Source organism: Salvelinus fontinalis, chromosome 14, assembly GCF_029448725.1.
Source record: "Salvelinus fontinalis isolate EN_2023a chromosome 14, ASM2944872v1, whole genome shotgun sequence".
Lineage (NCBI taxonomy): Eukaryota > Metazoa > Chordata > Actinopteri > Salmoniformes > Salmonidae > Salvelinus > Salvelinus fontinalis.
In genome coordinates, this window is record NC_074678.1 from 11,902,903 (window position 1) to 11,922,270 (window position 19,368).

The following is a 19,368-nucleotide window of genomic DNA, read 5'->3' on the forward strand; positions in this document are numbered from 1 at the left end:
GGATGAATATGTATGAACTTTCCAATTTGTAAGTCGCTCTGGATAAGAGCGTCTGCTAAATGATGTAAATGTAAACATGGACCATTGGAGTCAACATGTGGCCTCTGTGTGGCTCAGTTGGTAGAGCATGGTGCTTGCAATGTCAGGGTTGTGGGTTCATTCCCCATGGGGGGACCAGGATGAATATGTATGAACTTTCCAATTTGTAAGTCGCTCTGGATAAGAGCGTCTGCTAAATGATGTAAATGTAAACATGGACCAGCATCCCCGTGGAACGCTTTCGACACCTTGTAGAGTCCATGCCCTGATGAATTGAGGGCGCAGCAACTCAATAGTAGGAAGGTGTTCCTAATGTTTTATCCACTCAGTGTATGTATCCATTTCAGTCAACATTAATTTGCTCCTGACACAAAATGTGTGTGTATGTTAATTGCAGAAAAATCAACAAACTAAGTTAAATCAAGATGTGAAGGATGAAGGTCTTAAGTAGATTATACACTGCTCAAAAAAATAAAGGGAACACATAAACAACACAATGTAACTCCAAGTCAATCACACTTCTGTGAAATCAAACTGTCCACTTAGGAAGCAACACTGATTGACAATAAATTTCACATGCTGTTGTGCAAATGGAATAGACAAAAGGTGGAAATTATAGGCAATTAGCAAGACACCCCCAAAACAGGAGTGATTCTGCAGGTGGTGACCACAGACCACTTCTCAGTTCCTATGCTTCCTGGCTGATGTTTTGGTCACTTTTGAATGCTGGCGGTGCTCTCACTCTAGTGGTATTTCTTTGTGGGGCCGCACAGCCCTCCATGTGCTCGCCAGAGGTAGCCTGACTGCCATTAGGTACCGAGATGAGATCCTCAGACCCCTTGTGAGACCATATTCTGACACATGCACACCCACAAAGAAATGCCACCCCACACCATGACTGACCCATCGCCAAACCGGTCATGCTGGAGGATGTTGCAGGCAGCAGAACGTTCTCCACGGCGTCTCCAGACTCTGTCACATGTGCTCATGTGCTCAGTGTGAACCTGCTTTCATCTGTGAAGAGCACAGGGCGCCAGTGGCGAATTTGCCAATCTTGGTGTTCTCTGGCAAATGCCAAACGTCCTGCACGGTGTTGGGCTGTAAGCACAACCCCCACCTGTGGACGTCGGGCCCTCATACCACCCTCATGGAGTCTGTTTCTGACCGTTTGAGCAGACACATGCACATTTGTGGCCTGCTGGAGGTCATTTTGCAGGGCTCTGGCAGTGCACCTCCTTGCACTAAGGCGGAGGTACCGGTCCTGCTGCTGGGTTGTTGCCCTCCTACGGCCTCTCCACGTCTCCTGATGTACTGGCCTGTCTCCTGGTAGCGCCTGCATGCTCTGGACACTACGCTGACAGACACAGCAAACCTTTTTGCCACAGTTCGCATTGATGTGCCATCCTGGATGAGCTGCACTACCTGAGCCACTTGTGTGGGTTGTAGACTCCGTCTCATGCTACCACTAGAGTGAGAGCACCGCCAGCATTCAAAAGTGACCAAAACATCAGCCAGGAAGCATAGGAACTGAGAAGTGGTCTGTGGTCACCACCTGCAGAATCACTCCTTTATTGGGGGTGTCTTGCTAATTGCCTATAATTTCCACCTTTTGTCTATTCCATTTGCACAACAGCATGTGAAATTTATTGTCAATCAGTGTTGCTTCCTAAGTGGACAGTTTGATTTCACAGAAGTGTGATTGACTTGGAGTTACATTGTGTTGTTTATGTGATCCCTTTATTTTTTTGAGCAGTGTATATTGTATATCTGTTTACTATACACTATACATGGTCATTGTCAGCCAACTAACATATAATCAAACAGCAAAAAAATAAAAATGTCCTCTCACTGTCAACAGCGTTTATTTTCAGCAAACTTAACATGTGTAAATATTTGTATGAACATAACAAGATTCAACAACTGAGACATAAATTGAACAAGTTCCACAGACATGTGACTGACAGAAATTGAATAATGTGTCCCTGAACAAGGGGGGGGTCAAAATCAAAAGTAACAGTCAGTATCTGGTGTGGCCACCAGCTGCATTAAGTACTGCAGTGCATCTCCTCCTCATGGACTGCACCAGATTTGCCAGTTCTTGTAGTGAGATGTTACCCCACTCTTCCACCAAGGCACCTGCAAGTTCCCGGACATTTCAGGGGGGAATGTCAAGCCCTCACCCTCCGATCCAACAGGTCCCAGAGGTGCTCAATGGGATTGAGATCCCGGCTCTTCGCTGGCCATGGCAGAACACTGACATTCCTGTCTTGCAGGAAATGGCGCACAGAACGAGCAGGATGGCTGGTGGCATTGTCATGCTGGAGGGTCATGTCAGGATGAGCCTGCAGGAAGGGTACCATATGAGGGAGGAGGATGTCTTCCCTGTAACGCACAGCGTTGAGATTGCCTGCAATGACAACAAGCTCAGTCCGATGATGCAGTGACACACCGCCCCAGACCATGACGGACCCTCCACCTCCAAATCGATCCAGAGTACAGGCCTCTGTGTAACGCTCATTCCTTCGACGATAAATGCGAATCCGACCATCACCCCTGATGAGACAAAACCGCGACTTGTCAGTGAAGAGCACTTTTTGCCAGTCCTGTCTGGTCCAGCGACAGTGGGTTTGTGCCCATAGGCGACGTTGTTGCCGGTGATGTCTGGTGAGGACCTGCCTTACAACAGGCCTACAAGCCCTCAGTCCAGCCTCTCTCAGCCTATTGCGGACAGTCTGAGCACTGATGGAGGGATTGTGCGTTCCTGGTGTAACTCGGGCAGTTGTTGTTGCCATCTTGTACCTGTCCCGCAGGTGTGATGTTCGGATCTACCAATCCTGTGCAGGTGTTGTTACACGTGGTCTGCCACTGCGAGGACGATCAGCTGTCCGCCCTGTCTCCCTGTAGCGCTGTCTTAGGCTTCTCACAGTAAGGACATTACAATTTATTGCCCTGGCCACATCTGCAGTCCTCATGCCTCCTTGCAGCATGCCAAGGCACGTTCACGCAGATGAGCATGGACCCTGGGCATCTTTCGTTTCGTGTTTTTCAGAGTCAGTAGAAAGGCCTCTTTAGTGTCCTAAGTTTTCATAACTGTGACCTTAATTGCCTACCGTCTGTAAGCTGTTAGTGTCTTAACGACCGTTCCACAGGTGCATGTTCATTAATTGTTTATGGTTCATTGAACAAGCATGGGAAACAGTGTTTAAACCCTTTACAATGAAGATCTGTGAAGTTATTTGGATTTTTACGAATTATCTTTGAAAGATGGGGTCCTGAAAAAGGGTAGTTTCTTTTTTTGCTGAATTTATTTCTGTTTACTGATTATGACCATTGTCAGCCAACTACCAATTATATTGGTTATTTATTTATTTATTTAACCTTCATTTAAATAGGCAAGTCAGTTAAGAACACATTCTTATTTACAATGACGGACAAACCCGGACAACGTTGGTCCAATTGTGCGCCGCCATATGGGATTCCCAATCACAGCCGGTTGTTATTCAGCCTGGAATCGAACCAGGGTCTGTAGTGACGCCTCTAGCACTGAGATGCAGTGCCTTTGTAACGGATGTGAAATGGCTAGCTAGTTAGCGGGTACGCGCTACTAGCGTTTCAATCAGTTACGTCACTTGCTCTGAAACCTAGAAGTAGTGTTGCACCTTGCTCTGCAAGGGCCGTGGCCTTTGTGGAGCGATGGGTAACGATGCTTCGTGGGCGACCGTCGTTGATGTGTGCAGAGGGTCCCTGGTTCGCGCCCGTGTCGGGGCGAGGGGACGTACTAAAGTTATACTGTTACACCTTAGACCGCTGAACCACTCAGTAGCCCTGTTATTATCCTATATATCTGTTTACTATACCTAGTTACGGCCATGCCAGCCAACTACCATATACAGTTGAAGTCGGAAGTTTACATACACTTAGGTTGGAGACATTAAAACTAGTTTTTTCAACCACTCCACAAATTAATTTTTAATAACAAACTATAGTTTTGGCAAGTCGGTTAGGACATCTACTTTGTGCACGACACAAGTCATTTTTCCAACAATTGTTTACAGACAGATTATTTCACTTATAATTCACTGTATCACAATTCCAGTGGGTCAGAAGTTTACATACACAAAGTTTACTGTGCCTTTAAACAGTTTGGAAAATTCCAGAAAATGTTGTCATGGCTATAGAAGCTTCTGATAGGCTAATTATCATCCTTTGAGTCAATTGGAGGTGTACCTGTGGATGTATTTAAAGTCCTACCTTCAAACTAAGTGCCTCTTTGCTTGACATCATGGGAAAATCAAAAGAAATCAGCCAAGACCTCAGAAAAAAAAATGTAGACCTCCACAAGTCTGGTTCATTTATGGGAGCAATTTACAAATGCCTGAAGGTACCACGTTCATCTGTACAAACAATAGTACGCAAGTATAAACACCATGGGACCATGCAGCCGTCATACCATTCAGGAAGGAGACACGTTCTGTCTCCTAGAGATTAACGTATTTTGGTGAGAAAAGTGCAAATCAATCCCAGAACAACAGCAAAGGACCTTGTGAAGATGCTGGAGGAAATAGGTACAAAAGTATCTATATTCACAGTAAAACGAGTCCTATATCGACGTAACCTGAAAGGCCGCTCAGCAAGGAAGAAGCCACTGCTCCAAAACCGCCATAAAAAAGCCAGACTACGGTCTGCAACTGCACATTGGGACAAAGATCGTACTTTTTAGAGAAATGTCCTCTGTTCTGATGAAACAAAAATAGAACTGTTGGCCATAATGACCATCGTTATGTTTGGAGGAAAAAGGGGGAAGCTTGCAAACCGAAGAACACCATCCCAACCGTGAAGCACAGGGGTGGCAGCATCATGTTGTGGGGGTGCTTTGCTGCAGGAGGGACTGGTGCACTTCACAAAATAGATGGCATCATGAGGCAGGAAAATTATCTAGATATATTGAAGAAAAATCTCAAGACATCAGTCAGGAAGTTAAAGCTTGGTCGCAAATGCGTCTTCCAAATGGACAATGACCTCAAGCATACTTCCAAAGTTGTGGCAAAATGGCTTAAGGACAACAAAGTCAAGGTATTGGAGTGGCCATCACAAAGCCCTGACCTCAATCCTATAGCAAATTTGTGGGCAGAACTGAAAAAGCGTGTGTGAGCAAGGAGGCCTACAAACCTGACTCAGTTACACCAGCTCTGTCAGGAGGAATGGGCCAAAATTCACCCAACTTATTGTGGGAAGCTTGTGGAAGGCTAGCCAAAATGTTTGACCCAAGTTACACATTTTAAAGGCAATGCTTCCAAATACTAATTGAGTGTATGTAAACTTCTGAGTATATGTAAACTTCCCCACTGGGAATGTGTTTTAAGAAATAAAACCTGAAATAAATGATTCTCTCTACTATTATTCTGACATTTCACATTCTTAAAATAAAGTGGTGATCCTAACTGACCTAAAACAGGACATTTTTACTTGGATTAAATGTCAGGAATTGTGAAAAAAATGAGTTTAAATGTTTTTTGGTTAAGGTGTATGTAAACCTCCGACTTCAACTGTATATCTGTTTACTATATCTGGCTATGGCCATTGCCAACTACCATCAGAAAGTCTATAACAACAACAGCTTCCACAACGACGCCACACTAAAATCTAAAATAAACCACACAACATAAAACGGATCTTTTGACAAATATATTATATACATGTTCCATTTGATTCTACAAAAGAAGCAGATACAAAAAGGAAGCTTTTAAATTTTTTAAATTACAAAGTCCAATCATATCATTCCTTCAACAAATACAAATATTACAGTATATTGTCTGTCCCAAATGGCACCCTAGTCCTTTTATAGTGCATTACCCTGGTCAAAAGTAGTGCACTACAAAGGGAATAGGGTGCCATAGGGCCCTGGTCAAAAGTAGTGCACTATATAGGGAATAGGGTGCCATTTAGGAAGTACACAGTGCATATGGAAAGTATTCAGACCCCTTGACTTTTTCCACATTTTGTGACGTTACAGCCTTATTCTAAAATGTATTAAATAAATAAAAATCCTCAGCAATCTACACACAATACCCCACAACGACATCACAATACCCCATAATGACATCACAATACCCCATAACGACATCACAATACCCCATAATGACATCACAATACCCCACAACGACAAAGCAAAAACAGTGTTTTCAAAATTTGGGCAAATGTAAAAACAAATACAAAACAGAAATACCTTATTTACATTTACATTAGAGTTTACCAAAAGGCACCTAAAGACTCTCAGGCCATGAGAAACAAGATTCTCTGGTCTGATGAAACCAAGATTGAACTCTTTGGCCAGAATGCCAAGCGTCACGTCTGGAGGAAACCTGGCACCATCCCTACGGTGAAGCATGGTGGTGGCAGCATCCCTACGGTGAAGCATGGTGGTGGCGGGACTTGAACCCGATCGAACATCTCTGGAGAGACCTGAAAATAGCTGTGCAGCGACGCTCCCCATCCAACCTTACAGAGCTTGAGAGGATCTGCAGAGAAGAAACTCCCCAAATACAGGTGTACCAAGCTGGTAGTGTCATACCCAAGAAGACTGGAGACTGTAATCACTGCCAAAGGTGCTTCAACAATGTACTGAGTAAAGGGTCTGAATACTTATGTAAATGTGATATTTTATTTTTAATAAATTAGCAAAAATGTCTAAAAACCTTTTTTTTTCTTTGTCATTATGAGGTATTGTGTGTAGATTGCTGAGGATTTTTATTTATTTAATCCATTTTAGAATAAGGCTGTAACGTCAAGGGGTCTGAATACTTTCCGAATGCACTTTACATTTCATCACAGAAGAAAACAACATTACCACCTACATCTTTTCAATACATTCTAAATCCTGAGATCTATTTAGTTAACGTTGGGTATCGTCTTGAAAGATGATTTGTGCACACTCTGGCTGGCTTTCAATAAAAAAATATTCACAACTTGAGAGCAGAAAACAAAAATACAAAATAAGAATCAAGACTTATAAAAAGCCACAGCCTTTCCCCAAACTCATTACAGTGGCTTAACCAAAGGGTTACCTGAATCACGTGGCATGGGATGTATTCATTTGTGCAAACTTATTACAGTGGTGTAACCAAAGGGTTACCTGAATCATGTGGCATGGGATGTATTCATTTGTGCAAACGTATTACAGTGGTGTAACCAAAGGGTTACCTGAATCATGTGGCATGGGATGTATTCATTTGTGCAAACGTATTACAGTGGTGTAACCAAAGGGTTACCTGAATCATGTGGCATGGGATGTATTCATTTGTGCAAACGTATTACAGTGGTATAACCAAACGGTTACCTGAATCATGTTGCATGGGGTATATTCATTAGTGCAAACTCATTTCTATTTGACACATTCAGGAAGATCCCCGTTTTGTCCCGTTTGCTTCCGTTGATTTCCTAGTGAATACACTCTCGTGCTCATTAATCAGATCAATGTCCAATCAGCTATTTACACCAGTTTCACCCTGACAACGTGTCTGGAAACAACCCCGGTAACCCAGGTAACCACTAAGGAAGTCCAGTTGACTCTACCAAACACCCTAATAAATACATGAAGAGAAAACACATGAACATACCAAACAATGTCACATAGCTGGACGGACCAACTCCCCCAAAATGCACCCCCCTCCCCCCTTCTAAAATGTACAACAATGATGATTACCAAAATAAATAAAAAATAACTGTAGCCAGCCTGTGTTTATAAACGTGGATATCGACTTTACAACTTCTGCATTCTTTTGTGACACAGTTGATGCCACGCAGGGCCAACAGGCCAGAAGTTTGAGACGAGACTCTCCCTGCCTGACGAGACTCTCCCTGGCTAACGAGACTCTCCCTGCCTGACGAGACTCTCCCTGCCTGACGAGACTCTCCCTGCCTGACGAGACTCTCCCTGCCTGACGAGACTCTCCCTGCCTGACGAGACACTCCCTGCCTGACGAGACTCTCCCTGCCTAACGAGACTCTCCCTGCCTGACGAGACTCTCCCTGCCTGACGAGACTCTCCCTGCCTGACGAGATTCTCCCTGCCTGACCACCACTGACGAGACTCTCCCTGCCTGACGAGACTCTCCCTGCCTGACGAGACTCTCCCTGCCTGACGAGACTCTCCCTGCCTGACGAGACTCTCCCTGCCTGACGAGACTCTCCCTGCCTGACGAGACTCTCCCTGCCTGACGAGATTCTCCCTGCCTGACCACCACTGACGAGACTCTCCCTGCCCGACGAGACTCTCCCTGCCTGACGAGACTCTCCCTGCCTGACCACCACTGACGAGACTCTCCCTGCCTGACGAGACTCTCCCTGCCCGACGAGACTCTCCCTGCCCGACGAGACTCTCCCTGCCCGACGAGACTCTCCCTGCCCGACGAGACTCTCCCTGCCCGACGAGACTCTCCCTGCCCGACGAGACTCTCCCTGCCCGACGAGACTCTCCCTGCCCGACGAGACTCTCCCTGCCCGACGAGACTCTCCCTGCCCGACGAGACTCTCCCTGCCCGACGAGACTCTCCCTGCCCGACGAGACTCTCCCTGCCTGACGAGACTCTCCCTGCCTGACGAGACTCTCCCTGCCTGACGAGATTCTCCCTGCCTGACCACCACTGACGAGACTCTCCCTGCCTGACGAGACTCTCCCTGCCTGACGAGACTCTCCCTGCCTGACGAGACACTCCCTTCCTGACCACCACTGACGAGACTCTCCCTGCCTGACGAGACTCTCCCTGCCTGACGAGACTCTCCCTGCCTGACGAGACTCTCCCTGCCTGACGAGATTCTCCCTGCCTGACCACCACTGACGAGACTCTCCCTGCCTGACGAGACTCTCCCTGCCTGACGAGACTCTCCCTGCCTGACGAAGACTCTCCCTGCCTGACGAGACTCTCCCTTCCTGACCACCACTGACGAGACTCTCCCTGCCTGACGAGACTCTCCCTGCCTGACGAGACTCTCCCTGCCTGACGAGACTCTCCCTGGCTAACGAGACTCTCCCTGCCTGACGAGACTCTCCCTGCCTGACGAGACTCTCCCTGCCTGACGAGACTCTCCCTGCCTGACGAGACTCTCCCTGCCTGACGAGACTCTCCCTGCCTGACCACCACTGACGAGACTCTCCCTGCCTGACGAGACTCTCCCTGCCTGACGAGACTCTCCCTGCCTGACCACCACTGACGAGACTCTCCCTGCCTGACGAGACTCTCCCTGCCTGACGAGACTCTCCCTGCCTGACGAGACTCTCCCTGCCTGACGAGACTCTCCCTGCCTGACGAGATTCTCCCTGCCTGACCACCACTGACGAGACTCTCCCTGCCTGACGAGACTCTCCCTGCCTGACGAGACTCTCCCTGCCTGACGAGACTCTCCCTGCCTGACCACCACTGACGAGACTCTCCCTGCCTGACGAGACTCTCCCTGCCTGACCACCACTGACGAGACTCTCCCTGCCTGACGAGACTCTCTCTGCCTGACGAGACTCTCCCTGCCTGACGAGACTCTCCCTGCCTGACCACCACTGACGAGACTCTCCCTGCCTTTCTTATTACACTACAATCAGAGCCGGCTGCAGACGATCAGCTGGAAGGAAATCAGATTTTCTACATGTTGATGCTATATTTATAATTATAGAAAATATATGCAACGAATTTTCCACCAACAGGTTTCTGTGCCACTGCACCACACCCAACCAACAAGTAATGCATAACTGCATACCCATTACCGACTTCGGGCACTTGTCATCATGGTGTGTCTCTTCAATACCACAACGAAGTAGAGTATGTCGATCTCCACAAACAGAAACTACATCCCTCCCTACTCAGTATCGAAGGCTCGGCTTGGCGATCTCCACAAACAGAAAATACATCCCTCCCTACTCAGTATCGAAGGCTCGGCTTGGCGATCTCCGAAAGTCATTAAACTTTTTGGTGTTTTTAACACGAGTGGATGAATGTGAGCACTCGCAGGTAATCTACAGGAGACTTTTGAAGTAGCCTAATCCGATGAAAACATTGTGACTAGTTGTGTTTATGGCACACATAACAGGTCATACATTTTAAAAGTGAAATCAAAAATATTTAAGCTATATTTTGAAGCGTTAGGTTCTAGGTTCTAGGTCGAGGAATAGCCACTTGGATCGGAGAGGAGGCAGAACGTGTGTTAAGCGTTCCTGAATAACGGGCCTGCTGGGGGCATAGGCTTATGGACACACAGGACGACTTGGGAGAATGATGATCCGCCACTGACAACACATCAGAATCAGACGTAAAAATCCATCCAGTTATGTACTATGGCTTCCTATAAACGGTCCAGAGTAGACCCACTACTGATCCTTATCAACTGTAGAGAGTAGACCCACTACTGATCCTTATCAACTGTAGAGAGTAGACCCACTACTGATCCGTATCAACTGTCCAGAGTAGACCCACTACTGATCCTTACCAACTGTCCAGAGTAGACCCACTACTGATCCTTATCAACTGTCCAGAGTAGACCCACTACTGATCCTTATCAACTGTCCAGAGTAGACCCACTACTGATCCTTATCAACTGTCCAGAGTAGACCCACTACTGATCCTTATCAACTGTCCAGAGTAGACCCACTACTGATCCTTATCAACTGTCCAGAGTAGACCCACTACTGATCCTTATCAACTGTCCAGAGTAGACCCACTACTGATCCTTATCAACTGTCCAGAGTAGACCCACTACTGATCCTTATCAACTGTCCAGAGTAGACCCACTACTGATCCTTATCAACTGTCCAGAGTAGACCCACTACTGATCCTTATCAACTGTCCAGAGTAGACCCACTACTGATCCTTATCAACTGTCCAGACTAGACCCACTACTGATCCTTATCAACTGTCCAGAGTAGACCCACTACTGATCCTTATCAACTGTCCAGAGTAGACCCACTACTGATCCTTATCAACTGTCCAGAGTAGACCCACTACTGATCCTTATCAACTGTCCAGAGTAGACCCACTACTGATCCTTATCAACTGTCCAGAGTAGACCCACTACTGATCCTTATCAACTGTCCAGAGTAGACCCACTACTGATCCTTATCAACTGTCTAGAGTAGACCCACTACTGATCCTTATCAACTGTCCAGAGTAGACCCACTACTGATCCTTATCAACTGTCCAGAGTAGACCCACTACTGATCCTTATCAACTGTCCAGAGTAGACCCACTACTGATCCTTATCAACTGTCCAGAGTAGACCCACTACTGATCCTTATCAACTGTCCAGAGTAGACCCACTACTGATCCTTATCAACTGTCCAGAGTAGACCCACAACTGATCCTTATCAACTGTAGACCCACTACTGATCCTTATCAACTGTCCAGAGTAGACCCACTACTGATCCTTATCAACTGTCCAGAGTAGACCCACTACTGATCCTTATAAACTGTCCAGAGCAGACCCACTACTGACCCTTATCAACTGTCCAGAGTAGACCCACTACTGATGCTTAGACTGTCCAGAGTAGACCCACTACTGATCCTTATCAACTCTAGAGAGTAGACCCAATACTGATCCTTATCAACTGTCCAGAGTAGACCCACTACTGATCCTTATAAACTGTCCAGAGTAGACCCACTACTGACCCTTATCAACTGTCCAGAGTAGAGCCACTACTAATCCTTATCAACTGTCTAGAGTAGACCCACTACTGATCCTTATCAACTGTCCAGAGTAGACCCACTACTGATCCTTATCGACTGTAGAGAGTAGACCCACTACTGATCCGTATCAACTGTAGAGAGTAGACCCACTACTGATCCTTATCAACTGTCCAGAGTAGACCCACTACTGATCCTTATCAACTGTCCAGAGTAGACCCACTACTGATCCTTATCAACTGTCCAGAGTAGATACACTACTGATCCTTAGACTGTCCAGAGTAGACCCACTACTGATCCTTATCAACTGTCTAGAGTAGACCCACTACTGATCCTTATCAACTGTCCAGAGTAGACCCACTACTGATCCTTATCAACTGTCCAGAGTAGACCCACTACTGATCCTTATCAACTGTCCAGAGTAGACCCACTACTGATCCTTATCAACTGTCCAGAGTAGACCCACTACTGATCCTTATCAACTGTCCAGAGTAGACCCACTACTGATCCTTATCAACTGTCCAGAGTAGACCCACTACTGATCCTTATAAACTGTCCAGAGTAGACCCACTACTGATCCTTATCAACTGTCCAGAGTAGACCCACTACTGATCCTTATCAACTGTCCAGAGTAGACCCACTACTGATCCTTATCAACTGTCCAGAGTAGACCCACTACTGATCCTTATCAACTGTCCAGAGTAGACCCACTACTGATCCTTATCAACTGTCCAGAGTAGACCCAATACTGATCCTTATCAACTGTCCAGAGTAGACCCACTACTGATCCTTATCAACTGTCCAGAGTAGACCCACTACTGATCCTTATCAACTGTCCAGAGTAGACCCACTACTGATCCTTATCAACTGTCCAGAGTAGACCCACTACTGATCCTTATCAACTGTCCAGAGTAGACCCACTACTGATCCGTATCAACTGTAGAGAGTAGACCCACTACTGATCCTTATCAACTGTCCAGAGTAGACCCACTACTGATCCTTATCAACTGTCCAGACTAGACCCACTACTGATCCTTATCAACTGTCCAGAGTAGACCCACTACTGATCCTTATCAACTGTCTAGAGTAGACCCACTACTGATCCTTATCAACTGTCTAGAGTAGACCCACTACTGATCCTTATCAACTGTCCAGAGTAGACCCACTACTGATCCTTATCAACTGTCCAGAGTAGACCCACTACTGATCCTTATCAACTGTCCAGAGTAGACCCACTACTGATCCTTATAAACTGTCCAGAGTGGACCCACTACTGATCCTTATCAACTGTCCAGAGTAGACCCACTACTGATCCTTATCAACTGTCCAGAGTAGACCCACTACTGATCCTTATCAACTGTCCAGAGTAGACCCACTACTGATCCTTATCAACTGTCCAGAGTAGACCCACTACTGATCCTTATCAACTGTCCAGAGTAGACCCAATACTGATCCTTATCAACTGTCCAGAGTAGACCCACTACTGATCCTTATCAACTGTCCAGAGTAGACCCACTACTGATCCTTATCAACTGTCCAGAGTAGACCCACTACTGATCCTTATCAACTGTCCAGAGTAGACCCACTACTAATCCTTATCAACTGTCCAGAGTAGACCCACTACTGATCCTTATCAACTGTCCAGAGTAGACCCACTACTGATCCTTATCAACTGTCCAGAGTAGACCCACTACTGATCCTTATCAACTGTCCAGAGTAGACCCACTACTGATCCTTATCAACTGTCCAGAGTAGACCCACTACTGATCCGTATCAACTGTAGAGAGTAGACCCACTACTGATCCTTATCAACTGTCCAGAGTAGACCCACTACTGATCCTTATCAACTGTCCAGAGTAGACCCACTACTGATCCTTAGACTGTCCAGAGTAGACCCACTACTGATCCTTATCAACTGTCCAGAGTAGACCCACTACTGATCCTTATCAACTGTCCAGACTAGACCCACAGCTGATCCTTATCAACTGTCCAGAGTAGACCCACTACTGATCCTTAGACTGTCCAGAGTAGACCCACTACTGATCCTTATCAACTGTCCAGACTAGACCCACAGCTGATCCTTATCAACTGTCCAGAGTAGACCCACTACTGATCCTTATCAACTGTCCAGAGTAGACCCACTACTGATCCTTATCAACTGTCCAGAGTAGACCCACTACTGATCCTTATCAACTGTCCAGAGTAGACCCACTACTGATCCTTATCAACTGTCCAGAGTAGACCCACTACTGATCCTTATCAACTGTCCAGAGTAGACCCACTACTGATCCTTATCAACTGTCCAGAGTAGACCCACTACTGATCCTTATCAACTGTCCAGAGTAGACCCACTACTGATCCTTATCAACTGTCCAGAGTAGACCCACTACTGATCCTTATCAACTGTTCAGAGTAGACCCACTACTGATCCTTATCAACTGTCCAGAGTAGACCCACTACTGATCCTTATCAACTGTCCAGAGTAGACCCACTACTGATCCTTATCAACTGTCCAGAGTAGACCCACTACTGATCCTTATCAACTGTCCAGAGTAGACCCACTACTGATCCTTATTAACTGTCCAGAGTAGACCCACTTTTTGAGCTGTATGTCTCATGTCTTCACTGTTCCTGACCTCTCCACTGCCTATCAGCTGACCTCTCCACTGCCTATCAGCTGACCTCTCCACTGCCTATCAGCTGACCTCTCCACTGCCTATCAGCTGACCTCTCCACTGCCTATCAGCTGACCTCTCCACTGCCTATCAGCTGACCTCTCCATTGCCTATCAGCTGACCTCTCCACTGCCTATCAGCTGACCTCTCCACTGCCTATCAGCTGACCTCTCCACTGCCTATCAGCTGACCTCTCCACTGCCTATCAGCTGACCTCTCCACTGCCTATCAGCTGACCTCTCCACTGCCTATCACCTGACCTCTCCACTGCCTATCAGCTGACCTCTCCACTGCCTATCAGCTGACCTCTCCACTGCCTATCAGCTGACCTCTCCACTGCCTATCACCTGACCTCTCCACTGCCTATCAGCTGTCCTCTCCACTGCTGATCTGGACAAACGATCCCGCTACCAACTATGAACGGTGGATTTAAATATATATATTTTTTATGTAACCTTTATTTAACTAGGCAAGTCAGTTAAAACTTCTTATGGCTGCAAGGGGCAGTATTGAGTAGCCAGTTAAATCGTGCCCATTTCAAACGGCCTCGTACTCAATTCTTGCTCGTACAATATGCATATTATTATTACTATTGGATAGAAAACACTCTCTAGTTTCTAAAATCGTTTGAATTATTTCTCTGAGTGAAACAGAACTCATTCTGCAGCACATTTCCTGACCAGGAAGTGGAATGTCAGAAATCGATGCTCTTCCTGCCTATACATGATACGTAAGAGTCTACGTACACTTCATACACCTTCCCCTGGTTGTCAAGAGGCGGTGAGAGAAGAAATTTCGTGTTTATCTTGGTCTGAGGTGGAATTAAAGCTCTTTGTATGACGTGACTGTCCATTTCCTGTTTCTGGAGCGCGCGAAAGGGGACATGGATTTGCCTTCTGTTTAGCTGTCGTTATGGACGACTAACATCTCCGGTTTAGATTTTATTTGATATATGTGACCATATCATCGTAAAGTATGTTTTTTCAATATAGTTTAATCAGATTATTGAATTTTTTTCGGGAGTTTTGCCGTGTTCCGTTCTCTGACTTTGTTGACGTTGGAGAGATCCGTGCCACTTGGCAAGTGCCCATGCTAAATCAAGAGGGAAATTTGCCGTTCCAGATCCAAACAACGACTGTTCTGGACAAAGGACACCTTGTCCAACATTCTGACGGAAGATCACCAAAAGTAAGAAACATTTTATGATGCCATTTCTAATATCTGTCGTGCATGTGAACTGGCCGTCGGCGCCCAAGTGTTTCTGGCTATTGTGGCTACGCTAATATAACGCTATATTGTGTTTTCGCTGTAAAACACTTGATAAATCGGAAATATTGTCTGGAATCACAAGATGTCTGTCTTTCAATTGCTGTACACCATGTATTTTTCAGAAATGTTTTATGATGAGTATTTAGTTATTTGGCGTTGGTGTCTGTAATTTTTCTGTCTGCTTTCGGTGCAATTTCTGACTGCAATGTAAACTATGATTTATACCTGAAATATGCACATTTTTCTAACAAAACATATGCTATACAATAAATATGTTATCAGACTGTCATCTGATGAAGTTGTTTCTTGGTTAGTGGCTATTTATATCTTTATTTGGTCGAATTTGTGATAGCTACTGATGGAGTAAAAAACTGATGGAGTAAGAAAAGTGGTGTCTTTTGCTAACGTGGTTAGCTAATAGATTTACATATTGTGTCTTCCCTGTAAAACATTTTAAAAATCAGACATGTTGGCTTGATTCACAAGATGTGTACCTTTCATATGCTGTATTGGACTTGTTAATGTGTGAAAGTTAAATATTTAAAAAAAATATCTTTTGAATTTCACGCCCTGCACTTGAGCTGGATGTTGTCATAAGTGTACCGGTGTCGGGCTGCAGCCCAAACAGGTTAAGAACAAATTCTTATTTACAATGGCGGCCTACACCGGCCCAACCCTAACGACGCTGGGCCAATTGTGTGCCGCCCTATGGGACTCCCAATCACGGCCAGTTGTGATACAGCCTGGATTCGAACCAGGGTGTCTGTAGTGATGCCTCAAGCACTGAGATGCAGTGCCTTTGACTGTTGCGTCACTCGGGAGCCCACTGAGATGCTGTCTCGAGTGAATATGAGCCCTATGAATGGTGGACAGACAGACAGACTGGTAGACTATATTGTCACTATGAATGATTAACTTGTCCTCTCTGCTACCTACCTACCATCACTATGTTGATTAACCTGTCCTCTCTGCTACCTACCATCACTATGTTGATTAACCTGTCCTCTCTCCTACCTGCCATCACTATGTTGATTAACCTGTCCTACCTGCCATCACTATGTTGATTAACCTGTCCTACCTACCATCACTATGTTGATTAACCTGTCCTCTCTCCTACCTACCATCACTATGTTGATTAACCTGTCCTCTCTCCTACCTACCATCACTATGTTGATTAACCTGTCCTCTCTCCTACCTACCATCACTATGTTGATTAACCTGTCCTCTCTCCTACCTACCATCACTATGTTGATTAACCTGTCCTCTCTGCTACCTACCATCACTAAGTTGATTAACCTGTCCTATCTACCATCACTAAGTTGATTAACCTGTCCTCTCTGCTACCTACCATCACTATGTTGATTAACCTGTCATCTCTCCTACCTACCATCACTATGTTGATTAACCTGTCCTCTCTCCTATCTACCATCACTATGTTGATTAACCTGTCCTCTCTCCTACCTACCATCACTAAGTTGATTAACCTGTCCTCTCTCCTACCTACCATCACTATGTTGTAACCTGTCCTCTCTACTACCTACCATCACTAAGTTGATTAACCTGTCCTATCTACCATCACTATGTTGATTAACCTGTCCTCTCTCCTACCTACCATCACTATGTTGTAACCTGTCCTATCTACCATCACTATGTTGATTAACCTGTCCTCTCTCCTACCTACCATCACTATGTTGTAACCTGTCCTATCTACCATCACTATGTTGATTAACCTGTCCTCTCTGCTACCTACCATCACTATGTTGATTAACCCGTCCTCTCTCCTACCTACCATCACTATGTTGATTAACCTGTCCTATCTACCATCACTATGTTGATTAACCTGTCCTCTCTCCTACCTACCATCACTATGTTGATTAACCTGTCCTCTCTCCTACCTACCATCACTATGTTGATTAACCTGTCCTCTCTCCTACCTGCCATCACTATGTTGATTAACCTGTCCTCTCTCCTACCTGCCATCACTATGTTGATTAACCTGTCCTCTCTCCTACCTACCATCACTATGTTGATTAACCTGTCTTCTCTCCTACCTACCATCACTATGTTGATTAACCTGTCCTCTCTCCTATCTACCATCACTATGTTGATTAACCTGTCCTTCTCCACTACCTACCATCACTATGTTGATTAACCAGTCCTCTCTCCTACCTGCCATCACTATGTTGATTAACCTGTCTTCTCTCCTATCTACCATCACTATGTTGATTAACCTGTCCTTCTCCACTACCTACCATCACTATGTTGATTAACCTGTCCTCTCTCCTATCTACCATCACTATGTTGATGAACCTGTCCTCTCTCCTACCTACCATCACTATGTTGATTAACCTGTCCTTCTCCACTACCTACCATCACTATGTTGATTAACCTGTCCTCTCTCCTACCTGCCATCACTATGTTGATTAACCTGTCCTCTCTCCTACCTACCATCACTATGTTGATTAACCTGTCCTCTCTCCTACCTACCATCACTATGTTGTTTAACCTGTCCTCTCTCCTACCTACCATCACTATGTTGATTAACCTGTCCTCTCTCCTACCTATCATCACTAAGTTGATTAACCTGTCCTCTCTCCTACCTACCATCACTATGTTGATTAACCTGTCCTCTCTCCTATCTACCATCACTATGTTGATTAACCTGTCCTATCTACCATCACTATGTTGATTAACCTGTCCTACCTACCACCACTATGTTGATTAACCTGTCCTCTCTCCTACCTACCATCACTATGTTGATTAACCTGTCCTATCTACCATCACTATGTTGATGAACCTGTCCTCTCTCCTACCTACCACCACTATGTTGATTAACCTGTCCTCTCTCCTACCTATCATCACTATGTTGATTAACCTCTCCTACCTACCATCACTATGTTGATTAACCTGTCTTCTCTGCTATCTACCATCACTATGTTGATTAACCTGTCCTCTCTCCTATCTACCATCACTATGTTGATTAACCTGTCTTCTCTCCTACCTACCATCACTGTGTTGATTAACCTGTCCTCTCTGCTACCTACCATCACTATGTTGATGATTAACCTGTCCTCTCTCCTACCTACCATCACTATGTTGATTAACCTGTCTTCTCTCCTACCTACCATCACTATGTTGATTAACCTGTCCTATCTACCATCACTATGTTGATTAACCTGTCCTCTCTCCTACCTACCATCACTATGTTGATTAACCTGTCCTCTCTCCTACCTACCATCACTAAGTTGATTAACCTGTCCTACCTACCATCACTATGTTGATTAACCTGTCCTACCTACCATCACTATGTTGATTAACCTGTCCTACCTACCATCACTATGTTGATTAACCTGTCCTCTCTCCTACCTACCATCACTATGTTGATTAACCTGTCCTCTCTCCTACCTACCATCACTAAGTTGATTAACCTGTCCTACCTACCATCACTATGTTGATTAACCTGTCCTACCTACCATCACTATGTTGATTAACCTGTCCTCTCTCCTACCTACCATCACTATGTTGATTAACCTGTCCTCTCTTTAATCACAAGCCCATCTGCATGTCAGCAAAGTTGAAGAAGTTGTCCACATCTCGAGAGGAAGTATTTCTGTTGTCTGAAACAAACACCTGCGGAGAAAAGGACAGAAAACAAGAGTTACCTCACATTCAGGTACTATTTTATTAGCTATTACAGTTCTGACTAAAACTCGCAATACAAT

The 19,368-nt window shown here is 45.3% G+C and overlaps 2 protein-coding genes across 28 annotated transcripts in view; both read right to left on the reverse strand.

The window, feature by feature from the left end:
- Positions 1–8,033: 8,033 nt before the first annotated feature.
- Positions 8,034–9,790, reverse strand: LOC129811138 (S-antigen protein-like). Its single transcript, XM_055862345.1, has 2 exons — positions 9,787–9,790; positions 8,034–9,637 (listed from the first exon to the last, which is right to left on the reverse strand). The coding sequence occupies exons 1-2, from the start codon at positions 9,788–9,790 to the stop codon at positions 8,034–8,036; spliced, it is 1,608 nt and encodes a 535-aa protein (XP_055718320.1).
- Positions 9,791–15,852: 6,062 nt separating this feature from the next.
- The window catches only part of LOC129869492 (protein XRP2-like), a 42,266-nt gene continuing 38,750 nt past the window's right edge, over positions 15,853–19,368 (reverse strand). The window contains exons 5-7 of one of the 27 annotated variants that reach the window (XR_008761944.1): positions 17,276–19,276; positions 17,030–17,091; positions 15,853–16,919 (exon numbers count right to left, since the gene is read on the reverse strand). Coding sequence is in view for 1 of the 27 variants with exons in the window: in XM_055943952.1 (XP_055799927.1) it covers positions 19,193–19,276 (84 nt within the window). In the remaining 26 variants the exon portion in view is untranslated. Of the gene's footprint in view, positions 19,277–19,368 lie in introns of all 27 variants that reach the window. The other 26 variants (XR_008761935.1, XR_008761938.1, XR_008761936.1 and 23 more) reach the window with 26 other exon arrangements.